The sequence below is a fragment of the Tyto alba genome, unplaced genomic scaffold (genome assembly GCF_018691265.1).
Source record: "Tyto alba isolate M040663 unplaced genomic scaffold, T.alba_DEE_v4.0 Super-Scaffold_23, whole genome shotgun sequence".
In the NCBI taxonomy this organism is placed as follows: Eukaryota; Metazoa; Chordata; class Aves; order Strigiformes; family Tytonidae; genus Tyto; species Tyto alba.
The window spans coordinates 29,469,469-29,494,405 of record NW_024881297.1 but is presented as its reverse complement, the minus strand read 5'-3'; the positions used below and the strand labels follow the sequence as shown (position 1 = coordinate 29,494,405).

Here is a 24,937-nt window from a genome sequence, read left to right as displayed (position 1 = left end):
AAAAAAAAAAGAAAAAGAAAAAGAAACAAAATAGGGGAAATGGAGGGCTAAAATAAAATAAAAGAGGTGCAGAAGCCAACCCAACGCACCCGAAACGGCAAAATCACCCCAAAGCACCGCGCCCGGGACGTGGGAAAACGGCAGAAAGAGGAAAAAGCTTGGCCGGGAGGGAACTTTCACCAGGTCTGGGTTTGTGTTTTGCACCCCACTTTCCCCCCACCCTGAACCCCAAATCCCCCGGCCCCTCTCCCAGCTCCCCACGAGCGGTGGGGGCTGCCTGTGCCGAGCCGAGCCCGGAGTGGGGACGACACCCATGAAAATGTGGATATTCCCCATTTTGGGGGGGTGGGGGGGTGGGTTTGCTCTGTCTTTCTCTTCTAACAGGCAGATCTTGGCGGGGGGGCGATGGGGTCCCCCCCGGTGACAGAGAGGGCTCCATAGATGTGACAATGACCGTCTGAAAAGCCCTGTAACCTTGCGAGGGGACCGAGCATCGCCTGATGCTGCATCCCGGCTTTCCCGGACGGCCCAGCTCCCCGCAGCCCCAAAAAACACCGAAAGGAGGAAAAAGGGCTCAAATTTTCTTTATTTTGCACTCCCACAAGAAAATAACATTAGCTATTCTACCTGATTTTCGGCCTCTTCCTGACAGTCTATTAAAAGGGTAAAATAAATCATGTGTTGAAAAGCAAATTTTGCATGTATTTGCCTTCAGTTAATAAGAAGAGATAATTACATAGTTATTTAGGAAAATCTATGCTCCACGGAATATAAACCCATAGAAATATTCAATCAGAATGCATACATGGGTGTAATATAGCAATGAATAAAGATGTATGAGTATTTGTGGTGTAAGAGCACATAACTTAATACTTCTGCCTCTCTTATAGACTCACAATTTTCTAGCAAATATTGAAAGAAAAAGAAGGAAAGGGAGAGAGAAAGAGAGAGAGAAAGGGAGAGAGAAAGAGAGAAAGAGAAAAATAAAGAAGGACAGAAAGAAGGAGAGAAGGAAAGAAAGAGAGAGAGAAAGAGAGAGAGAAAAGAAAGAAAGGAAAAGAAAGAAAGAAAGAAAGAAAGAGAGAAAGAAAGAAAGAGAGAAAGAAAGAAAGAAAGAAAGAAAGAAAGAAAGAAAGAAAGAAAGAAAGAAAGAAAGAAAGAAAGAAAGAAAGAAAGAAAGAAAGAAAGAAAGAAAGAAAGAAAGAAAGAAAGAAAGAAAGAAAGAAAGAAAGAAAGAAAGAAAGAAAGAAAGAAAGAAAGAAAGAAAGAAAGAAAGAAAGAAAGAAAGAAAGAAAGAAAGAAAGAAAGAAAGAAAGAAAGAAAGAAAGAAAGAAAGAAAGAAAGAAAGAAAGAAAGAAAGAAAGAAAGAAAGAAAGAAAGAAGAGAAAGAAGAGAAAGAAGAGAAAGAAGAGAAAGAAGAGAAAGAAGAGAAAGAAAAGAAAGAAGAGAAAGAAAAGAAAGGAAAGAAAAGAAAGAAAAGAAAAAAGAGAAAGAAAAGAAAGAAGAGAAAGAAAAGAAAGAAAAGAAAGAAAAGAAAGAAAAGAAAAAAGAGAAAGAAAAGAAAGAAAGAAGAGAAAGAAAAGAAAAAAAGAGAGAAGGGAAATCAATACATAAAATAAATAAATGTTCAGGAGGGACCAGAAGGTGGGATTAGATAAGAGTCCGATTATTGGACCGATTTTTAATTCATAATTTATCTGCTTTCAGTACATGAGGTATTTTAAAGCCAGAACCTTATTAAAGGAGATCTCCAACTACATTAATTTATATACATATTCATTTCAACTGAATATGGCACCAACAAAATACTCAACCCTCATCCCCGATGAAGGATGCGAATATCTATTTTTTTTTCTATTCTGCAAGGCAATAAAAGAGCCGCACTGCTTGCAGAGGGAGTAGAGGAAAGCAACTTATTTAAAAGAGATTTTTGTGCCCCGATGCCTCAGTTTTTCCAGCTGAAAATGAAGAGATGGATGCGCTTTTGCATGCCAGGGCGTATTTTATAGGTGGAGGGCCGTGAGTGCATGGGGAGAGGCAGGTACATACATCAGCTCCATAGGTGGATGGAGAGGGGTGGACACAGGCATTTCCCAGCGCTATACCTTCCACTCCTCCGCCGGCAGCATTTATCTTCTAAAAGCTGGATATACGGTTGGAAAATGTCACCCCGTGAAGCAGCTGAAGGATTTTGTTTCATATTATTCTGATTAATGCGGGGATGGAAGAGAAAGCCCAGCGCTGTCGCGCTCTCAATTGCGAATTATTGAAGTTTATCCCCATAAACTATTGAGATTCGCCTTTGATCAATGGTTATCTGAGGGAAATACATCTAGGTGCTAGGTGTTGTGGAAAAAAAAAAAAAGCTTTTTTATTTTTTTTTCTCTTTGGTAAAAAAAGGGGAATGCGGGAGCCAAAGTATTAAAGTGCAATACTTGGAAATGATTTCCGGAGTATTTAAGGATTAAATACCACGCATGTAAACGTGTGTGCGGTTTTAATAAGGCTGGGGAGGATTAGTCGCCCACATTCTATTCTGAACTGTGCATTTCGGGGCTATTTTGCTAATAAATGGGTTACCCAACAGAAAACACATTTTCTCTGCCACAATTTCCGACTTTTTACACAGTTTTGCACATTTCAGTGGCGCTGCTAAAGTTATCAAGAGGGAAAGTCTGGCGAATAAAGGAATTTTTTTTAAAAGGTTTGGGTGTGTTTTATATGTCTTCCTTTGTGCTTAAATAAGTATTTTTAGAGCTTTGGAGGGGGGAAAAAGAGAGGGAGGCTGTGGAATAGAAATAGGTGTTGCTTAACGAGCTCCTCTGGGTTTCCTGTCTCCTCTAGGCTGAATTTCGCAGCGGCTCTAGGAGCGAGTTTAGCACGCTGTGAAGTTTTACTTGAATTCCCCAAACCTCCCCGTTTCACATGCTCCAGCAGCTCCCTGCAACCGAGCTGTGCAGGGGAAAAGAAAGTAAATAAATAGATGGAAACACACAGGCATTGATATTCCCCCCCCGGCCTCAGCTTCTCCCTGCGGAGAAGGTGGGGAAGGACCCGTGGCTGACGAGAAAATCAAAATAAGTGGGAAGGCCGATCAGCAAAGTGTTAGTTATATTGGTTATTATTAAGTCCATCTCTTCTTAACGCCTCTTCGGCATCACTTCTACTTGAATCCGACACCCGCAGCACATTTTTATCCCAGACAGTCCCAGCCTCGCCTGCGGTTGGGAAGCATAGTTCAATCTGCTTTTATCTTGATTAAGTCCACATGATTTTGAACTTGCAGCTCAGGTCTAGAGAGATCTAAGTAATTTTTTTTTTTCCCTTTGAATTGTTCACAGCTTATATAGTTTTCTTTCGCAGCCTGGCATCCATCCAATTAAATTTATCTTTCCCATTTGGGGATAATAATATTTTTCAAGCGCTTCCCACTTGTAGCTATTGTCTCTCCCTTCAGATTTCCTGTACACATACGCGGTGTCTAGTAATCTGTTTACTGGCCTGAGTTTCCTCTCTTTCTCTTTTTCTTTTTTGAAGTCCATCTGAGGAAGTAATTGTAGTACCGTCGTGGAAGGGAGGGAAAAATCACTATGAGAACATCTGATAGGCCAAAGTCATTAGACATCAGAAGTTGGAGCCTACTTAGCAAAAGCAAAGCCCATCTCTGCAGCTGCTGGGAGATGCATCTGCTAAAGAAGTGCTTTTTGCACCCACTCACAATGCATTTGCAGCCCCGAGTGAGCACAGGTTAGCAGTGCAGGTTGGAAAATCTCCTTTCTTTTTTCCCCCCAAACAGGAGGCAAAGCAAACTCTGATCAACTGGCTGAAATAGGGAAAGATTCAGGGTCTAAATTATGCATCAGATACCTTGAGAGCACAGTAAGTAGCGATGAGTAACGTGGTAAACCAGGTTGGTATAAATATATTCTCTTTTTTTTTTTTTTTTCCCCTTCCTTTTTTTTCTTCCCCCCCCCTCCTCTTCCCCTCCTCGGTCAATAGTTTCCCTACTGTACTGGCTCGGACAAAGACTTCTTTATGGCAATACTTACAAAAAAGTTTTTGACCGAAGTTGGGAGGTTGCTAACGAATTTACATTGCGTTCAGATATCTCCAGATCGGGGGGGGAAGGAAAAAAAAATAATATATTCTCTCTCCAATGGGAGGGAAAAAAAAAAAAAAAAAGAGGAATGATTTATTGAGAAGAGTTCAAGTACAGGATTAACCTAAATCAAAATATAACTTCAGATGTTTACACAGATCAGCTAAAGCCAACTTTCACAACTCCAAGTTTTTGATTTTGGTACAATTGCTACAATGTTTTTTGGTCACGAAATGCCTCTAACATCCCCTTTAAATTCATGTTAGTAACGCAAAACACATCCTACAAGCCTTGAGCCTATTTGCCTGCTGAAAACGCTGTTAAATGTGTTAAGTGTTTGCATTATATCAGGCAAACGAGTGCGGACTCCGGAGCAAGGGGGGGGTTGGCTTGGGGGGGGTGGTTTGGATTTTTTTTTTTTCCTTGCACTTTGCTTTTTCTGCTGGGGCAGTTTGGGTAGAGACAAGTCTCCGGTTGAGATGCCAGGATAAAACTGGGTATTTATGTTATTAATTGCAGAAGAGGCACAAGGAGCGACGAGCTCGGTGCTGCCGCCTCCTTTTCTTTCCCTCTGGCTGAGAAATAACTAAATAAAGGGGAAAAAACCTTCTAGGCGGGGCAGTTTCATCTTATACACACAGTCATATCAAAATGAACAAAATCAGACCTTTCCCCCCCTCTTCTCAAGTTCCCCTAGATATTTTTTTCCCTTTAAAGAGCACAAACACAGCTTATCTTTAATTTTTCCCTCCACGCTCTAACCTTTCCCGTTCTCTAGGAAATGGAGCAGGTTTAAAAAATAGAAGGGATTGAAATGTTCTGGATGCTTTAAGGCTCTGCCTTAAGGTTATTTGCTTTTTTTTTTTTTTTTTTTTTTTTTTAAGGGCAACCAAAAGGAATGCGAGCCGCCAGCCCTCATTCCGTTTTATGGTGGTCACTTTGGTGGTCAAATTCAAGTGCTGTGACTCCACAGCTGCCTCTTCTCTGCTTCCTTGCAGGAAGCAGGCAAATCCTATCCTTTAAACTGGGTTTAAAAACCAAAACGACACCAGGGCTTGGTTTAGATGTATTTACCTACGAAGAGCAATAAATTATTCACGCACCTAGAGGAGAGACGGCGAGGTTTATGCCACACGGATTTCTGTTGTTTGCTGTTGTGTTAGAGGGGGTTTTTGGGGTGTAGGTGCTTTGTTTGGGGTTTAAGAAGCTGCCTGGATATTGGTTTTGCAATATCACTCTCTCATTCCTCCCCTGGATGCAAAGCTTCACGGCTACAGCCTTCCTACGGAATCTAGACTGGGATAAATATAAACAAAAATTGTATATTTTAGAGCCTTTTCCCCTTTAATCGGAGAGAGAAGATCCTCCACGCAGGTTGCAAACAGGAGGGAATTGGGGAAAAAAATAATTACACTCATAAACAATAGCTTAACATTATTAGTTTGTAGTTAGTATTAATATTGGTCCATAAAAAGCCAAGTTAAAAGATCGCTGACACTTTAATTAAAAGTTTTGCCCAAAACGACGTCCAAGTCATAAAATAGGGCAGATTACAAACCTGAAGAAATCCATCTCTGCAGCCAGAGTTCTTGCCCCTGTATATATATGTATATTCATCAGCCAAACGGAGCATTAGGGAGGAAAGCGCAGCTCATTTTGGGATTACAGACATATTTCTATGTGTGCATTTCTCTATCTCCGCACACAAGCATTCAGAGGGACTCACACGCCCCGATCCCTTATAAAAAGGGTTTTATGAGAACGGCTCTTTAAATAGAAAATACAAAGCTGGAGAAAGGGGGGAGAAATCCAGAAATTAATGCAAATAAATGACCAGGAGTGCGTTGTTGCATTAGTGGGATGAAGAAGGCTCAAAGTGAGGAAGAGCACAGAACCTTAGCATGTGAAGCCGCCATGTTTCCCTTCAAGATTTCCTAATAAATACATAAAAATCCGGGCACACCGCCTGATAAACACCATAGTTTGGAAAGCTCTACTGCAATACCCACTGTATTTTTTGCTCAGGCATCTTGCAATGCTTTGCTCTCTGCTCGGCTGCAGGGTACGGACTTGCGAGGCTGTTTTCCTCCATGAAAATCAACTTTTTGTTGTTGTTGTTTCCTTTTTCTTTTCTTGTATTGCTGCAGAATTGCAGGATGTTTATATTTTTAGCAGAGGCTACAACCGCCCTCCGGTTGCTCGAGGTGCGTTTTCCTCCCCATTTCTCTACATCTCGCCTAGGAATTAAGCAACCCCCCTGGTTAAAATGCAAACAGCAGGTTGGGAGCTAGCAAATTAAATAAAATTAAACAGAGGAGAGCGAAGTGAAAAAGGAGCTGCCCAGGGATGCTCAGCTCCAAGAGGGACATCCCCGAGCAGGGCTGGGACCCTCTGCTGCTCCTTTGGGGTGAATTGGTTATTTTCGGGTGAGTTTATGCATTATTTTTTCGGGGAACAAGGCGAAAACACGGCAACCGTCGAGGCTTTTTCTGCTCCTAAGGCTCAGTGCTCTAAGGCTGAGATTTGCCTTTTTTTCCTCTTGCTATTTGAATTTACTGCAACTCGATTTGACAAGATCCTCTCTATAAAAGCGTCTGGCTCTCTCCTGGTGCGTTAGTTTTGTTCGGAGTATTCAGCCCACCACCAAACAGATCCCAGGCTGGAGTTTTAGTTCGGGTTTATGTGTGGACAATTCAGTATTTTTGTTTATTTTTCCTTTTACTGGGCGCTTTAAAAGGGATAATTCAAGGGAGGGAAATGCCTAAATAGGATCCTGTAAATAAAAGGATAAAAAAGGGGGGATGCGCTGCAAGATTTTCATATATAGATGAAAGCAGCCACCTCTGTTCGGCAGAGGAATATTTTCCACCTCAGGCAGATTTCCAATCCAGGTGAAAGCCCGATTAGCGCCCAATTGTTGCAGGCAATTTTGCTCCTTCAAGACTATTTCAAGGCAGCGGGATAACCCCTCGGAGCCTGGTACCGCGGAAGTTACGCGTCCTTCAGGTGCACCTTTCCAATGGGTTTGCAGAAGAGATTTTTTTTTTTTTTCCCGGATAATTTTTTTTCCCGCCTAGTAGTTCTTTGCAAAACTCGGAAAATATCTGGCAACGCTTCTGTATCCCTGTGTATTCGTATGAAAATGCAGAAGGACAGAGAAAGAGGAGGCTCCCGGGGCACGGGATAGAAGACAAATGACTTTAATAAGAATATCTTTTTGTATTCAGCTGGAAGAATAAATGATGAGAGTATTGCTGAAAGTACATTCATTGATTGACAATAAACAATTGCATTAAATATTCAATATGCCACTCTTACATAATAAATATTTAACTAAACATTAAAGGAGGTTTTCGAATATTTATTAGACATTGACTTAATTCATTTGTTCTATTCCTTGATATATCACTAATTCGATATCAAACGTCATTAACCCAGGCCTGCTTTAACTTTAAACTTGGAAACTTTACACGATCCCCCGCACACTGTCATTGCTTAAATGGTATATTCTCCATAAAGCATGCCAACTTGGTTGATGTATAGTTGATGTGCACATAGAAATCAACATAATTAGCGTATGTTAGAAGCTTGTTAATTAGCACCAACCCCCTCACTCCCAGATAGAGAGATAGATAGAGAGTTACTTATAATTTAGCAGCTGTAGGAAAAGCTGGGCATTCCCGCCTGCAGCAAGGCTTTGAGAAATGTTGGAAAACTTACTTCTGCATCTCCAGCGATTTTATTGAGCTACCTAAAGTCTATCCAGGAACACTTCTAAGGATAGAAATAGCCATAATAATAAATTATAATAATCAGCGTAATTAAAATATTTCAAAAAGGGTGGAAAAGCACCGTCCGAGCTCTCTAAGACCCTCCCTCTTCCTCCTCCCTCCTCCCCAGCCCAAATCGCCCCCACCCCATCTCCAAACCCTGCTGAAAAGCAGCAAGCGGAATCCAAATAGGAAGGAGAGGAGGGAAAAAAAAAAAAAAAAAAAAAAAAAGGCAAGAGAGAAAAAAAAAAAAAAAAGCAGCAACTTCACAAGCCACCCCTTGTACTTGTGCTGCTGTGAATGCTTACAAGGGGTGTGCCTTCAGGAAAATGAATACAAATCTGCAATTGATTTTCATAATGTTTCTGCGGTGTTTGCAAACCAATCGTTTGAACCTCTGAGATCTTACCTAAGTGAACCACTCCTACGCATCTAAGTGCTCCAAACTGATATATGACAATATCTACTTTGGATCACGTGTCCTCCGGAGCGACTAAGACGGATAGCGCGTCATCTCGCCTTCCCAAATTTTTTCCCCTCTGCACATCGGATCCAAAACATCTAGCTATAGGAGCAAGAAAAGGAGAAAGATGTTTAACTCGGTGAACCTGGGCAACTTCTGCTCCCAGTCGCGTAAGGAGAGGAGCGCTGAGTTTGGAGAAAGGGCAGGTTGCGCTTCTAATCTCTACCTCCCCAGCTGTACCTATTACGTCCCTGAATTTTCAACTGTGTCATCTTTCTTGCCACAGGCCCCCTCTCGCCAAATCTCCTACCCTTACTCCACCAACCTCTCGCAAGTGCAGCCCGTGCGAGAGGTCTCCTATGGTCTAGACCCCTCAAGTAAATGGCACCACCGAAGCAATTACGCCTCGTGTTATTCCGCAGAAGATCTGATGCATAGAGAGTGCATCCCGCCTTCCACCATGACCGAAATGCTAATGAAAAACGAGAGCGTGTACAGCCACCACCACCCCAGCTCCAACCACCCGGCATCGACGGGATTCTACACCAGCATGAACAAAAACACTGTCTTGCCCCAAGGTTTCGACCGCTTCTTTGAAAATGCCTATTGCGGGGCGGAAAATCCGACTGAGACCTGCCTGCAGAAGGGTGAGGGCAAAGTGGAGGCAGAGTCCCAACCCCACGCACTGTCATCCCGCGGAGAGCAAGGTATAGACCCGGAAGATGAGGAGGAAAACACAAACCCAGGGTCTTCAGCCTCGTCCTCTTCTGTCACCAAGGAAGGAAGCAAAAGCAGCAATTCGAGTAGGTAGAGCAGTAAATGGAAAGGTTAAGGGACTAGCCCGTGTGTTTTGTCGGTCAAATTTTATGTGGAGTTTTATAAGCATTCAAAGGATTTTATTATAACCTACAAAGCTCTTTCTTCCAACGAGAAGAATTTTTACGATGGGAAAAGCTCTTTGAAAAAAATGGAGATGTTAGGCGCAGACACAGTATCTTAGAGTCTGTGAAATTTTAAAAGCACACCATCGTGACAAATATTAACTTTGATCATGAACTTACATGAGCATTTTAAAAGGATTTGGTCCCGGGTTGCTGAGGGTAAAAGGCAATTGGGCAGAACACTACTTTAGCTGCCTGTGCTTTCTTTCAGGCATTAAGATGCATGCAAAATGTTTGGGGCGGCTTTTTTTTTTTTTTTTTTTTTTTTTTAATTAAAACTGTATGTTGAGTCTTTTCTCTTGGTGGGGGTGCAGTGCTAAGGGAGAAATCTGCCGAATCCGCAGGCAAAGCTGAGCATTTTCTTCGACTTTTCTGTTTAAAGTGGCATTTATTCTCCTCCAAGCCTAGTGCAGCGTCTAGCTTTTGTCAGGAAGGGCTTTTACTTACGTGGTTGTTTGCTTGGGTCTTCTGGGGTTTTTTTTGCATGCACTCACATTTTCTAGGCAGTCTTAGAGGAGCTTTTTTAAAGGCTGAATCCAGGCAACTTTGCAAGTTAGCGTTCAGCGAGGGGCTCTTTTGGGAAGAGGGGAGGGTTGTTTTGTTTTCCTATTTGCTTTCGTGATGCAAGTCCCCTTTTGCAGCTCAGATGATAAATTCTCTTTTACTTTGATTCTTTTTTGCGTGTGTGGCGGGGACTGGAGTTAATCAAAAACTTATGCGGAACATAATATCTAGTTCCTCTAATTCCAACCTTGCTCATGCTGTTTCTATACAGATAACAGATTTGCAGCTGAGCGTGGGGATGTGTGTGTGTGTTTTTTTTTTTTTTTTTCCCCCAGCCTCTCAAACCCTGCTCCAGCAGCCTGCTGCCTCCAGTCCCAGGCTGGTCTTTATTTAAAAAAAAATAACCTATCTGCACCGAAAATGTCTGCATGTGCCTGCGTTAAATCCCGTGCAGTGGGAAAATAATTACACCACGGTCCTTAAGACCCTGTGTAACCTCACCTCTGCTACCCCTAACAATAGGCTGGAAGATATCTCCCCCCTGCATTAATAACTGGAGTTATTAAGCTGCTCCTATCTATCTAGTCAGCTGTGAAGATGAGTCTGTGTCTTGCATTTCTTTAGGATATTTATCCTGCCTTCTGGTTCTTTTAAGGTGCTCCCAGAACGAGGAAGAAGAGATGTCCCTACTCGAAATTCCAGATCAGAGAGCTAGAGAGAGAATTTTTCTTCAATGTCTATATAAACAAAGAAAAAAGGCTCCAGTTGTCTAGGATGTTAAATCTTACTGACCGACAGGTTAAAATTTGGTTTCAGAACAGAAGAATGAAAGAAAAAAAATTAAGCAGAGACCGCCTGCAGTATTTCTCTGGAAATCCCTTGTTGTGAACATCTTTTGAAATCCCCTCTGCTGGTGAAGTGTATGTGTATTGAGGAGGAACAGTTGCGAGCATGGGTTTGCCCTTTGAGTCGACAAAGCAACCTCAAAGTTTAAGCCTTTTCGTTACTTATATTTGTATGTCTGGGACAGTGCTGAGTAACAAAAGGAGTGAGATTTTCTTTCAGATCCCGCTTCAAGGACTTGAATTCCATAAACATTTTATTTAACTTTTTTTTTTTTTTTTTGCCTGAACAGGTTGGGATTTCCTTTTTTATTATAATTATTATTATTATTATTTTTATTGGTATTATTATTTAGGCACCCTGTCCGTTTGAATAAATCGCAGTGCTGTGTGTTACTACCACGGTGATTTCAGTATGCAGCTGTGTTATCACAAGAGCGGCCAAAGTCTCCCTGTAGGATCAAATCACTTCATCTGGGGTGAGTGTGTGTGTGTGTGTGTGTGTGTGTGTGTGTGTGTGAATGCACACACAGACATGTGTGTCCTTCTGTGTGTGTGTGTGTGCACATTCACACCCACCCCGCTCCTCCGTGTTCCAAGGATGATCATTATTTCCATCTCCTCCATCCACCCTTTCTGTCTAAAAATATATATATATGCATATATATGGGAGTGTGTGCATATATATCCATATATATATTCTCTGCAATATCATCTCTACATTTGGAGTCGGGAGTCGGGGGGGAAATCCAGGCGAAAATGCATTTGCAATAACTGTCTCTGAAACCGTTTGTAAATAAATTTCGTAGTGCTTTTTTTTTTTTTTTTTTTTTTCTTCCTGGAAATGGGAGACGAAGAACATCAAGAGAAAAAAAATCCTGCAAAAGATTAATAATTTAAAAAAATTCTTTGTGTATGTAAAGTGAGTCCCCGGGATACTCTGTGAAATTCTGTGGCAAATAAAGACATTGCAAGCTGTTCTACATTATGATTTTATTTGACCATTTTATTAGAATTTCCCCTCTTAAAAGCCTCTTTGCGGTCATTGTGGTGTGGGTTTCTTCTATAGGAGTTTAAATACCTGAATGCATATCAGAAATATCATCATCCATATTCATGGGACTCACTGCAATCTGCTCTAATAGGACTGGTATTAATATGAAACCTCCACCTTGGAGCACACGTTTGGTGTGGAGTTCATTGTATTCATCAGCAAACTGAAATTTATAGGATTTTTCTTGGCCCAGTAATCCTACTCTGAATTTGGCTCCAGATGTCTTTCGCTGTTTTCCGGTTGTAGTTAATCTTTTCGCATTTTCATGAGAACAATATATTAGTCTTCTTTAAAAAAAAAAAAAAAAAAATGAATGAAACTCTAATTACACTCTGAAACGAGCTGCATTTCCATTAGTCAAGGATACCTTATACCTACAAACACAAATGCAAAGTCAAGTCCTTAAATTCCTGCTTAAGGAAAACAAGTTCAACTCCCAGGCACAGGGCATAAAAGTGATTTTTTTTCCACCCCCCCCCCCCCTCTGTTTGCACAATGACTTTTTTCTCGCAGTGTCCGAAAGCAACGCGACGTTTTCGAGGACAAAGAAATCCCGAAGATGCCGTTGGTGATGTGGTGCATGTATTTTGTGTAAATACAACAATTCGGAAGGGTTTTTTTTTTCTGGGGGGGAGGGGGGGGTTACATTTGAGGTTTCCAATCTGGATGCTCTCCTGCTTTCTGATGTGGAGCGATGGGATTGTGCATATGGACGAGGGCGGGGAGGGGGGGACAAAAAGGGGGGGAGTAAACCCCCCAGCAGCCAAGAAGCAGCACATTATATTCCCATCCATTGAGCGTGTTCTTGTAAAATTCTCATACTTGCTTTTAAATACAACCCTGTTGAATGAAAAACCCTTTGATGGTGTCTTCTGATTTTATTTGACAACGATAGGGAAAAAAAAAAAAAAAAGAAAAAGATAAACCCACATAAATGCTCTTCGTTTGCACCATTCCCAACACCCCTACGCCCCCCACCCTACACCCTCCCGCAATTAAATGCAAACCAACTTCAAGCTTTCGTGATAGACCCGTCCTGGTTACACCACGATATGATCTTGAAAGGATATTCAGAGGCATGGTTCTCATTAAAAGAGTGGGAAAGGGAAAAAAAAGGGGCTCGCTGGATGGCAAAACGCTGCTTTATTTTCTTATATTTATTTTTGCAAAGCCTGCGAGCTGAAAGGACGCTTGTCCCCTGTCTAAAATCTCGCCTAAACTTTACATTGAATAAACTAGGCGTAAAGAAGGGGATTTTTTTTTTTTTTTTTTTCTTGGCGGGGCTGCAAAGTAAAATAGACAAGATGAAGATAGGAGCCATCTTCCCGGCAGATGTAGCTGCGCGGCGGGACCAGCCCGAGGAGGGGGCTTATCCTCCACCGAAAAAAAAAAAAAAAAAAAAAAAGGAAAAAAAAAAAAAAAAAAAAAGCACCTTTCTTTAATGAGTGTTTGCCAAACCTTCCCAAGGTTAGGAAAACTAAAGTGAGGTGCAATAAGGTGAATATCGGGAGGTCAGAAGCGGCAGTTAATGCTCCGTAACAGCAGCGGCTGTCCGGACAAAAGCGGCTAGTCTAGACATTGTAATAAAGACTGCAGCACTAAACAGCTTAATTTTTCTTAATTACCCCGTCTGGCTAAAGGAAAAGACTTCCGCAGTAAATAGTAAACAAATAAGGGAGACTTGCCCAGGGAATTTTTTTTTTTTTTCCTCTTCTCTCTCCCCCTCCCTTTCTTCCCCCCCCCCCCCCCCCCTTTTCCAAGGCTCCAGTTCAACTGCAGCACAATGAAACTGTAGGCCTAGTTCAAAGTTTTCGCGAGCTAAAATGGAATGCTAGTTGTAAAATCCAAGTTTATAGACCATGTGGGAGTTTACAGCAGCATTAAGCATCAGTGCCATGTAGGAAAAGGGCTGTTAATGTTCTGGGGAGGGGGGGGAGAAGGAGCTGGCGGAGGACGGGGAGGGGGGGGGGGGGCACTGAAGATGCTGTGGGTACCACAGTGGGGGAGCGTACAAGCAGAACAGGGTTGAGACATATGTATCGGGCCAGCCCAGTGTGCGGGCACCTATATGGAGGGTGGCATAGGCGGCGGGGCGAGGGGAGGGTCCGGCGCCGGGTTTTTGGGGCCGGCTCCCATTTAACAGGTAAAAGTCAAAAATTGCCATGGTGAGGGGTTTTCCGAGGCGGGCCGGGGGATTCAGGGGTGGGAGTGAGACCCACAGGGAGAAAAATGTGAATATATGATGTCTTTGAACTTCAATAAAGTCAAGTCCATCACCTTTAACCCTTTTGTAATAAAGCGGAATCAGAGAGGGTCGCGGCTCCCCGGCCGCCCCGCCTCCAGGGAGCCCGGGGGGGGGAGTCGGGGTGGGGGGCCCCCCAGATTTTTCCCCTGAAAAAGAAAAAAAAAAACAAATCCCAAACTCCAATTTTGAACCCCGCGTGGCGTTTATGGTGCTTAATATTTAACTCAGCCGCGCAGCATTTAATGCATTTCGAAGCAGGTTTAACACACACGGCACACACTCTTTATTATTGTTATAAACCTTTTGATATCTTAACGCATGAAAAGTTTTTATAACTTTGTTTGGCGTAAAAGTTTTACAAGTTTTTCCTTTTTTTTTTTTTTTTTTTTTTTTTTTTTTTTAATTCCCAGCACGCATTTAGGCTTTTCCATCAACTTTATTCCTACCTCGGATGTCCATCACAATAAAGCCTCCCTCATAGGCTGGGGAGCTCGCTCTGTGCTCTACGTTAATGACACCCAGACTAATTACGAAGGCCCTTTCCATGTGACGTACAAACACACCAACCCAACCTGTTTCCTATTGCTCCCTGGATTTCATACACAACATATTGGAAGCAGCTCTGGGTGACTTTGTTGTGAAATATTGCAGAGAGGGAAGGAGCGAGGGGGCCGGCTTCTAATTGGCTTCTTGCGGGATAATAATGTTCACTTATGTTGGCTTCTATACAAAGCAAATTAATTCAATTTTTGAAAAAAAAAAAAAAAGACAAGAAAGGAAAAAAAAAAAAAAAAGAAAGGAGAAAATGAAAAGAAAGAAAAAAAAAGAAAGGAGAAAAAGAAAAGAAATGAAAAAAAGAAAATAAAGGAAAAAGAAAAGAAAGGAAAAAAGAAAAGAAAGGGGGGAAAAGAAAAGAGAGGAGAAAAGAGAAAAAAGGAAAAAGCAGAAAAGAAAGAAGAAAAAAAAAGAAGCTTGGTTGGGGAGGGGGGATCTGTAAGACCTGCAAATGCTGGATTAAAGTGTCCAGAGATTCTCGTTGTGTTGGACGGGCTGCACACCCCCACGCACACGCACCCACTCGCACCCACCCCACCCCACGACCCCACGCAGCCTCTCCCGAAGGTGCCAGGGCAGGAGCACGTAAACTTGACTGTGTGATAAGGCGAAACCTCCTTGGTGGCATGTAAATAAACAACTTCAGCTGAACAACTCAGCAAGAGCGGCACACAATAGCCACGAGGGGAAATCCAGCCTTTTGACCATTTCCACTTTTCCTCACGGGTTTGACGTTGGTTTTGCAACTTGGCCAGAGCTGGGATTTCGCAAAAGCGAAGAAGAAAGCCAGTGGTTTTGGCAAGTGGACTCCAATCGACCATCAATTGAGCTAATCCTCGCCTGTGGATCCTAGGGTGAATTCATTTATTTGTGTACGAGGAACTTTTATAGGAGCAATAGCTGCTCCCGGGGGAGGCAGGGCTGGGGACGGGCGAGCAGTCCCCGAGTCCTGGAGCCCTCGCCCAGGGACCCCGGTGGCCCGTAACCTTGGCGAAAGGCGATTAAATTGGTTCTGCTGAAGCACCGCTCTGCGGAGGGGGGACCGGCGGCGAATTTGGGCTGAAATATTGTAAAGCCACCGGCAAAGAGAGGAGGGAGGGGAAGAGCGGGGGGGGGGGGGGGGGGGAGGAGGGGGGGGAGAGGGAGAAAACTTTGAGGAAAGAATTGCGGATTCGAGGCAAGGCGTTTGCAAGCTTGAGATGTAGTTTTTACTCCCCCCCCCCCTCCCTGCCCGAAATATAAATAGCTCCCAGAAATAAATAGACCCCCCTGTAAAAAGAAATTGACTCCCCCAAATAAATCGAACCCCCCAAATAAATCGACCCCCCCAAAATAAATAGACCCCCCAAAATAAATAGACCCCCCAAAATAGACCCCCCAAAACGCACCCCCTCCCCAAAGAAATAGTTCTTCAAAAATCAATAGCCCTCCCATAAATAAATAACCCCCCATAAATAAAGAGACACCCCCCACCCTCCCAAATAAATAGATCCGTAAAAATAAATAACCCCCCATTTTTGGAGGGAGACGGGGCACGGGGTGGGAGCTCAGGGCTGCGGTGCCCCTCCGCTCTCCGGGAATATATTAAAAATATGACTTATATTATTTTGCCCCAAAATGGCGGCTCATTAAGGCCTGGCTTATCCGCCTTTCATAAAGTTGGGGGATACAGGGATGCACAGCATATGTTCGATGGAAGCACGTTTCTCTGCTTTTGATAACTTCTAAATTACAACATGAAACCACGAGAATGTGGTTTGCAACCTCATAAGGCTTTTTTTTTTTTTTTTTTTTTTTTTTTTTTAATCTGGAGTTGAGGAATTAGGCTGGAGCATATTGCTGATGGAGGCCATAAAAACTTTATTCATTTTGGGGGAAAAAAAAAAGGGGGAAGACTTAATGTAAACATTACAATTGTTTATGTGCTACAAGTAGCAAAGTAAATTCGTTCGTTTTAATTGTTAAAAAGCGGCCTAATTCCTCTCTTTGAATTAAGTGATACATGCTCAAGAAAATCTGCACTCCTCTGCTTGAAAGATGTGCTTGATATAAACCGTATGTGACTGTACAAATGACGGTTAAAATAGCCGAAACTCTTTGGGGTTTGAGAAGAGCGTGTGATTAAGAAAGCAGGAGATACTCGAAGTTATCTCTCAGGCTGAGGGCTGCAGGTATGGAAAAAAATATTTTAAAATTTGAAAAAAAAAAAGGAGAATTAAGGTGTTTTTTTTAAATAAAACTCTTTCCCTGCACATATGTTTCTCAGTCCTCTCAGCCTCTGCGGCGGTATCTGTGTTTAGAAGGTAAAGACCCTCAATTTTAAGCAAATCTAGCAAAATAAAAAGGTCATGCTTTTGCTCCACTATCTCCAACTTATTTCCATGCTATAGGTGTGAAAATTTGTATTTATTCAGATTTTTTTTTCCACTCAATCGCTTCTTTTTGTCTTTCAAGGAGAAACGTGAATGTTAAGCGCCCGTCCTCGCGGTGCTCTCCATATTCTGTTAAAATTGTAATTGGAACAATAATGTTTATTTTGAAGCGCTCACCAGACCGGCGTCGCCGCTTCAAAGACGCCTGTTAAATTATCAGCGTTTTAACCAAGTTTGAAAGAAATTCTTTTCCTATCGTCAACTGTGAAAAATAGGAATTCTTTGAGGTTTGCTCTTAACTTGCAGGGCAGACCCACGGTTTAGCACGTCCTTCATTGTTTTCAATTTTTACCTTTCATCGTTACTCTTCGCCTCTTTCAACTTCACTTTTTTTTTTTTTTTTTTAAAAAACTTTTTAAAAGGGACTCTCCAAAACCCACATTGCCATCAACCGCTCAGTTATTTTGCAGCTTGAAAACCACAGCGCAGCCACCAGCATTTCCCGGACCAAGAAAAAAAAAATAGGAAAAAAACCCCAAAAAAACCAACAAAACACAAAAAAACAAAACACCAAAACTCAAAACAAAAAAAAACACCTTTAATTTTCCAAATGTGCAGTAATCCACATTTCCAGAGCTCCCACCCGGATTTCCCCACCTCTGGTAGAAATAACTCTCTCTTTTTTTTTTTTTTTTTTTTTTTTTTTTTTTTTTTCGGGAGGGGGGCCAATATTTAAGTTTGTTAACGCGGTTGGAAAATTAAAGGAAACATTTCAGCACTGAATAAACTCCTCCAAAATCCCCGTGTCACATCGTTGTGCTCTGTCACCCTGCCTGCTCTTGCTTATATATGAATTACACTTTCCAAATTTCGCCTTCATGATCAAAGGGAAAGGAAAAGGTTCCACACTCCGTCCAGTACATGGGTGCTATGTTGGGGGTAGAAAAGCTTGAACGCAGTTTTCAATACCACCTCAAGGAACATAATATCATTCCATAATTCTTTGACTTAAGTTACTCAGAAAGAAGGAAGCAGGGTAAGAGGGATTGTAAAGTTTGATAGATTTCTTGTGGTGATAGTTTACAGTTTCTAAGCCAACATATAAAGGCGTGGGTTTTATTTTTGCATCGCTGTTATTGTACTCCAGTGTACTTTGTCATAAATCAGAATTATTTCCGCTACAACATGGGGCATAATACCGGGCAGAAATACAAATTTAAGGTAATCATTAAAGTGTTGCTACCAAATACTTCCTCGAAGCGAAAATGAATGTTTGTCATAAAAACGTAAGAAAACTTGGTAAAAAATACAATGGGCAGAAGAAGCACTTTCTACACATAACTCACGGTTAAATAATTAGATTGAAAAGGGGACAGGTAAAATATTCCGGGGAAGTCTGAGAGATGCTTTGTCTTGGAAATTGTAGACATTTATATACTCCTCGGGGTGATGGGCAGAAGAGGGGGTTTTCTGGCATCTTTTCTCCCCCCTCCTCATCCCCTCGTCCCTGCCTAGCAGGGTCCACGGCTTCCCTGGCATCCCCAGCGCTGATTTGGGGAGGTTTTAGGGCAATTGCTCTGTCTGTGACGCTGGGGACAATGGGAGGACGCGGGGACAGCCCGCTCCGCGCATCCCCCCCCCCGCCCGCCTCCGGGAGAACAGGAGCCCTGAAAGGAAAGGCAAAACCCCACTTTTTTTTTTTTTTTTTTGGTAACCCTCGGAGTTCATTGGGTAAACCCCCCCGAAGTGGCCCAAAAGGGCCAGGTTGAGCCCACGGGAGTGGGGGAAGCAGCTTTCTAGGAACCGCGTGGGGATGGCAGCCCGACGGCGGCGGGGATGAACATCGGACGTGTATATGGTTCCCCTAAAAGTGTGTAAAATTCAAAGTAGGTTATTAAAGTCCTTACCACGGGTAGACTCTCCCCTTTTAAGTTTTAATAGCATTTGTTCGTATTTATTTTCTGTAATTAGAGTAAAGCATTTTTCCCAACGGGGGTTCCACTTAGGCTGATGAATTTTATTTCTCTTTCCATTAATGACCCATGTTTATCATACTTCTAATTATTTTTAACTTTAAACAATATTCGGTCTCCTGGAGACGCCACTGTGCTGCTTCCTAACGTCAACTTTCTTTTTCCACGGCCAAAAAAATCCATCACGGTGGAGTTTCGAGATATATTCAGGTCATATTTTTATGAACAATCTGATCTTATATTTGCTCAGCCCCCTTTGCTCCCGAAGATGCTGATTAGCAACTCGCCGAACAGGCTTGAAACCCTTCAAACATTTGCATCGGTACCTTGCGCTGGCAAAAACTGCTAAACAAAACGCCTGTGAACGGTGTAAATCTTTATTTTATACTCACAACGTTTACACATTCATAAAAGATGAGGTTTCCAGTACCGTTTTTTTCCTCTCTCCAGCAACCTGGATGGGGAGATTTGCTCGAGATGCTCTTCCGAGGCGCCTGGTTCTGCAGAGAAGCAAATTCAAATTATTTAATGTCACGTTTGATGGGCTCCGTGCAACTCCTTCATATCGCCTTCGACAAAAGCACACACCAGAATACAGGGCGAAAAAATCAGGAAAACATATTTAATCTTTAGGCAGACAATACAGGAAACTATGAGGTCAAATTTTGGTGTCCCCAAAAATGCACATGTGTAACTGTTTGACTGAGCAGCATAAATTATTGGCCAGCCACATCAGCTGCAAAAATAAAGTAGAAGAGGTGGGGGGGGAAAAATCAAACCGGGGGGAAAAAAAAAAAGCAATATAATACAAAATTGCATTGGTCTTTAATTTCATCACCTATAAATGAGAAAATATTGGCTCCCATACTAAATTTTTATTCTTTGCTTATAAATATTATGTGGAATTTTCGTTGGATATCATAAAACTGAACGATTTCTATCAAACTGTTTTAAAAAGACCTATGCAGATAACACAAATAGAGGCAATAAAGTCGCAAATAGCTTTCCAGGGGAACCAAATGGCGTCTGAAGCCTACGAAAGCTTTTACTGTGCTGGGGAAGGGGGCACACGAAATAGGATTATACACTTTTAGGCTTTTTCGGCCTAAGATATTGAAACTTGTCCCACTTGATGCAGAGAGAAGACCCGCAAGGCTCTTGAAAGTTAAGTCGAGGGGAATTTTACAGCCCTGCTTTTGAAAATCTTTGGGAAAACAGGTTTGCAGACGTGAGAATATTTAAGCAGGACTTTGCTCTAAACCGTTACAAATCACCCCAAACGGTCAAGTTCCACTTTCTGTGCTCCAACGCACTTTTTTTTTTCCACGTTTTTGCTCCCTTTATTTTTTCTTTTTCTTTTTTTTTTTCCCCATATTTTTCTTGTATGCCTTTCTTTTTCTCTTTTTTTTTCTTCTTTTTCTTTACCTCTCTCTCTCTTTTTTTTTTTTTTTTTTTTTTTTTTTTAATGAAAGGTGGCGTTTTCTTTTTGTTTCCCTTGAAAGTGACTCTGAACCCGTCTCTTTCTAATCGTAATGATCTTGAAATTCCGGGCTATCTCCCTTTTTATTTATTTATTCGCCATTGCCCTAATCCACCGCTTCACCTAAAATCAAAGTTCACCCACCAGCACTGCAACACGCCCAGGAAAATGATGGAAAAAATCCTATAGAGCTTAATTACTCCGCGATTTAGAAAATAATGAAGAAAATAAAGTGGGGGGGGGAGGGCACGATAACCACAAAGGTTTAAATTCCGTCGCATTTAAGGCATCAAATCTTGCTCGGAGATTTCAAATTTAACAGAAAACAACAACTTGAGCTGCCATCGCAGTGAATTGCGCCACGAGAGTAAAGAGGAAATATTGGAGAGAAAAGTAACTTTCCTCGTGAAATCATCCCAGGAAAAAAAATGAAAATCAAATAAAATCCGACCAGATCGGGGAAATTTCAGTTTGCAAAACCTTCTGCATGATATTTAGTGAGTCCTAGGTTGGATTTTTTCTTTTTCCCCCCCAAGTAGATATTTCCCGGAGAGAAAGAGGGAGCAGACGGAGAGACAGACAGACAGACAGGAGGGAAGAAAACCCACCACACCACCGCACTCTTGCAGTTCACCATCTGAAAGTCGCTCCCTTTCCACAAATTCGACCCCTTTTTTTCTCTCCATGAGGATTTTTTTTTTTTTCTCCCCCTGCACAACAACACACATGCCGTTTTAGCTCAGAAACTTAAGACAGTTCGGGAATGAAAGTGGATAATTAAAAAAAGCTGTCTTCGCAGTCAGTGAAGGCGAAGCTGCTTTGCTGCGGGAAAAAAAAAAAAAAGGGGGGGGGGGGGAATAAAGCAAAACTAGGTTTTCATCGTCTTTTCCTTCATTAAAAAAAGCTGATTTGGAATTTTCCAACCTCCTCTAAGGATCTTCGGGGTTTCGGGGAAATGCCTGGCTGAAGGGTCGCTGAATTACTCCTCAATTTTCCCCCCCCTTCTCTTCCCACATCTCTCTCGAAACGGCAAAAGCAAAGCTGCGCCGAGCGCATCACCCCCCCGGCACCCCTCAAACGCCATCCAGCCCCTTCAACACCCCCCCCCCCCAAATAATTTTAACCAGATTAAAAATAACGCCAAGAAGCAGCAGCGCAGCAGCCGGCTCAGCCCAGAGGAGCTCCCCGTGCTGGGGAGGGGGAGGAAGGCGCAGCCGAGCGGAGGAAGGAGAAGGGGGGGGGTTGATGGTTGGGAGGCGGCAATTAATTTCCATCGATTTTGGGGCGCGGAAAGGTAATTGCGAGAAAGCACGGGAAGAGAGGGGGGGGGAAAAATTTTTAAGAAATTTAAATTTTACCCGTTCAATTGAAAAAAAAAAAATTTTTTTTGTGGTGTTTTGTTTTGGTTGGTTGGTTTTTTGTTTTTTTTTTTTTTTTTTCCCCCTCTCTTTCTCCCCCCCCCACCCCCCCCCCCCCCTTCCTTTGCCCCCTTTTCCACGCGTGGCTCCGTTGGTAAACAAACGGGCGGGCGGGGAGCGGGCGGCGGGCGCTGCCTTTGTTCGGGGCCGAGGTCCCGGCCCGGTGCTGGCAGATGTCGCTGTTGCTCCACGGTGCCGCTCCCGGGCCCGACAACTTGACCCCCGTGACGTCGTCCCCGTCTGAATCATCAAGGCCATTTTCAATCCTCATTGGCCTGGGCATCACGTGGGGGGGTGGAGGGGGGGAGAGCGATGCGTGGATAATTATGGTGCTTGATATTTTTTCCCCCTAAAAAAAAGATGTCAGCCCCTGGCTGGAGTATTCCTCCTTAAAAACCCTCTCTGAAAATGTCATGTCCCAACAATGTGACTTCTAACTCGTTTTTGATGGACTCGTTGGCCGGTACCTGTAGAGGGGAGAATTATTCCTCCAGCCAAGGGATGTACATGCAGCCTGGGAGCGATTTCAGCTGCGGAGTCATGAGGAACTGTGGAATTATCCCGTCTCTTTCCAAAAGGGACGAGGTGAATAGCGCTACCTTGTCTCTCAGCACCTATCCATCTTACCTTTCTCAGCTAGACACTTGGTGTGACCCCAAAAATACGTACAGGATCGAGCAACCTGTTGCAAGACAGCTCCCATCCTGCTCCTTCCCAACCAATGTCAAGGAAGAGAATGTTTGCTGTATGTATAACGCTGATAAAAGGGCAAAAAATGCCACAGAGGCAGCCCTCTACCCCAACCAAATGCCTGAGTCTTGCCTAAATGACCATGAAGTCCCCGTTCCTAGCTACTACCGAGCAAGCCAAGGTTACCCCTCCATGGAGAAGACGTCAAACTGCAGCAATCCAAATGAGTTTGAGGCAAGTTTTGAATCCAGGGCGAGCCTGAACCCAAGGAATGAGCATCTGGAACCAGCACCACCACCTCCTCCACCTCCTCCGCCGCCCCCGGTGGCTAAAGTGAGTTTCCCCGAAAACACAAAAACAGATAATACTCAGAACACATCCACGAACGAAATTAAAACAGAAAAAAGCGCCCCAGCACCCAAAATAAGTCCTTCGGAAGCAGAGAAAGACCTGAATAAAAACACTGACACCAGCACTGACAATTCTGACAATGAAGCAAAAGGTAAGGGAATCATTCATTACCAGTAGCTAATTTCAGCAATTAGTAATCATCCATAGCTAATAAGAGCAGGAGTAATGCGAATATGCAGTAGTGTGCTCTCTACTCTGCCAACTTCTCCTCCAGAAATTGGCACAATAATGTTCTGTATTGTTGCTGTCTTTTGGAAAAAAAAAATGTTCTTCCTAGAAATGTTGGGTGGTTTGCCTTTTTTTTTCCTAATATATATATTAGAGCTGAAAAAAAAAAAAAAAAAAAAAGAGCAGAGAGCTATTTGAGAACTCGTCCTCTCGCTGTTGATATGGAGAAAATTTGCTGTGCATGTACTTACAAAAAAAAAAAAAAAAAAATTTGGTCCTTGTAATCAGCGCTGCAGAATGTAATAAGATGAGGTGGCTTTGCTTTGAAATCGCAGAGACTTGGGGTTTGGTTGTTTGAGGGGGGATATATGGGGGGTTTTGTGTTTTTTAAGGCAGATGAACCCTGATTTTTTTTTTTCCCCTTCATATCGCTTTCTATGCAAATGCTTTATTTCCGTGTGCTAAGCGAATTTGTCTTCTTTGGCTTTGCTCAGTGTTGAAGTGGGGTAAAAAATGAAACTGCGTAGAGTCGAATTTGCAGTGACAAACATCTCAGGCTGGAGTTGTGCACTGTGGCTCATTTCATGCCTTGGAAGCTCGTTGGGAGACTCAGAGAGGAAAAAGCTTTTTTTTTTTTTTTTTTTTTTTTTTTTTCCTGGCGAATTGAGGGCTTGTTTGCGAAGGCAAAAAATGTTTCTGTGTGTTGAGCAGATGTTTTAAGTTTGGGATTTTCTGAAAAGAGGCTTTCATTGAACACATTTTATTTTCTCTGTAGAGATTGCATATGGCTTGAAGTCTGTGTGTATGTGAATATTCGGGTTTGTTCCTGTCCTAATTTGAAGCTAGGTGGATTCAGAGGCTTCTTGCAGGTCAATAAGTGGCGATCATGTGAAGGGATGGATTGAATTTCCCTAAAAAGTTGGTAGAAAATACCGCTCAGATCTAAGCAACGGGTTGCATGGTTTGCCTGTGGTATGTGGATTAAAATATCCGCCGTGTGTCAGGGTCTGTGCTATAATTGGGGCTCCAGCAGCAGCAGGATGGCTGGGCTGTGTGGCGTTGTATGTGCATGCAGGGCTGCACGCGTGTGGGTCGTGTGTGGACCCCCATGCAACACACGCCTCGGGTCTGTGGCACCACCAAACCCTCCCCTCTGGCGTTTCCCCCTCCTAAATTGGCCTTTTTAAAAGCAGAACCCAGAAACACTTTTTTTTTTTTTTTTTCTTAAAAATATTTTTTCTTTCTCACCTCCCCTTTTTTTAAAAAAAAAAAAACAAAAAACAAAACATTCCACATCCAAAGGGAAATTATATTATCTGACAGCTGAGTTACAATTACACACACACACACACACCAAAACAGAAAAAAAAAAAAAAAGCAAAGTCAAGGTTATCAAAACCCCTGCAAACTTATCTGCACAAAGCGCCTTCAATGCCCACGCCAAGAGAGGTTTTGGTGGGAGTTAACCCGAAAGATTATACTGGGTTGGAATTGTAATTGGGGCGGAAATAATGAATTAAATAAATACAGATAAAGGTTTTCTATCGCTTCAGATGTTAAATTTAAAATGAGTGCGTGGAGAAATATGTGGTTTCCCGATTTTTTTTTTGCGTTTAAAAGGCATTTTGTGGTGTTTGCAGTGTTTTCAAATGGTCAGATCCAATTTGAGGCGGATTTTGTTTGCTTCTCTTTCTGTTGCTTCCTTTTAAAATCTTTTATAGCATCAATTTTCGTTTCTGTTGAACCCGAATTTTTATTCGTGCAGAAGGTAAGAGACCTTTCTCCTGTAATTTAAGCATTTGTGGGGGGAGATAGTGTTTCCAGGGCTTGGTGGCATTAAAGGTTTTCTGCAAACGTGAAAAGTGTGCCCATGTCACACCAGCAAATTTTGAAGGTGCCTTTGGCTAAATCAAGTTTTTCCTGTGAATTTCATGAATGCAGCGCCGAGGAGG

The 24,937-nt window shown here is 42.5% G+C and overlaps 2 protein-coding genes across 2 annotated transcripts in view; both read left to right on the top strand.

The window, feature by feature from the left end:
- The first annotated feature begins 8,459 nt into the window (after nt 1-8,459).
- HOXC11 (homeobox C11) lies at nt 8,460-10,665 on the top strand. Its single transcript, XM_042796907.1, has 2 exons — nt 8,460-9,135; nt 10,433-10,665. The coding sequence occupies exons 1-2, from the start codon at nt 8,460-8,462 to the stop codon at nt 10,663-10,665; spliced, it is 909 nt and encodes a 302-aa protein (XP_042652841.1).
- An 11,419-nt stretch (nt 10,666-22,084) lies between these two features.
- Nucleotides 22,085-24,937, top strand: part of HOXC10 (homeobox C10) — a 4,811-nt gene continuing 1,958 nt past the window's right edge. The window contains exon 1 of the mRNA XM_032989146.2: nt 22,085-22,908. Coding sequence (XP_032845037.1) covers nt 22,125-22,908 — 784 coding nt within the window. The 5' untranslated portion in view covers nt 22,085-22,124. The remainder of the gene's footprint in view (nt 22,909-24,937) is intronic.

Coding starts and splice junctions, on each gene's coding strand:
- HOXC11 (XM_042796907.1), top strand. CDS start 8,460: ATGTTTAACTCGGTGAACCTGGGCAACTTCTGCTCCCAGTCGCGTAAG. Junction 9,136..10,432: donor AAGCAAAAGCAGCAATTCGA/GTAGGTAGAGCA, acceptor GGTTCTTTTAAG/GTGCTCCCAGAACGAGGAAG.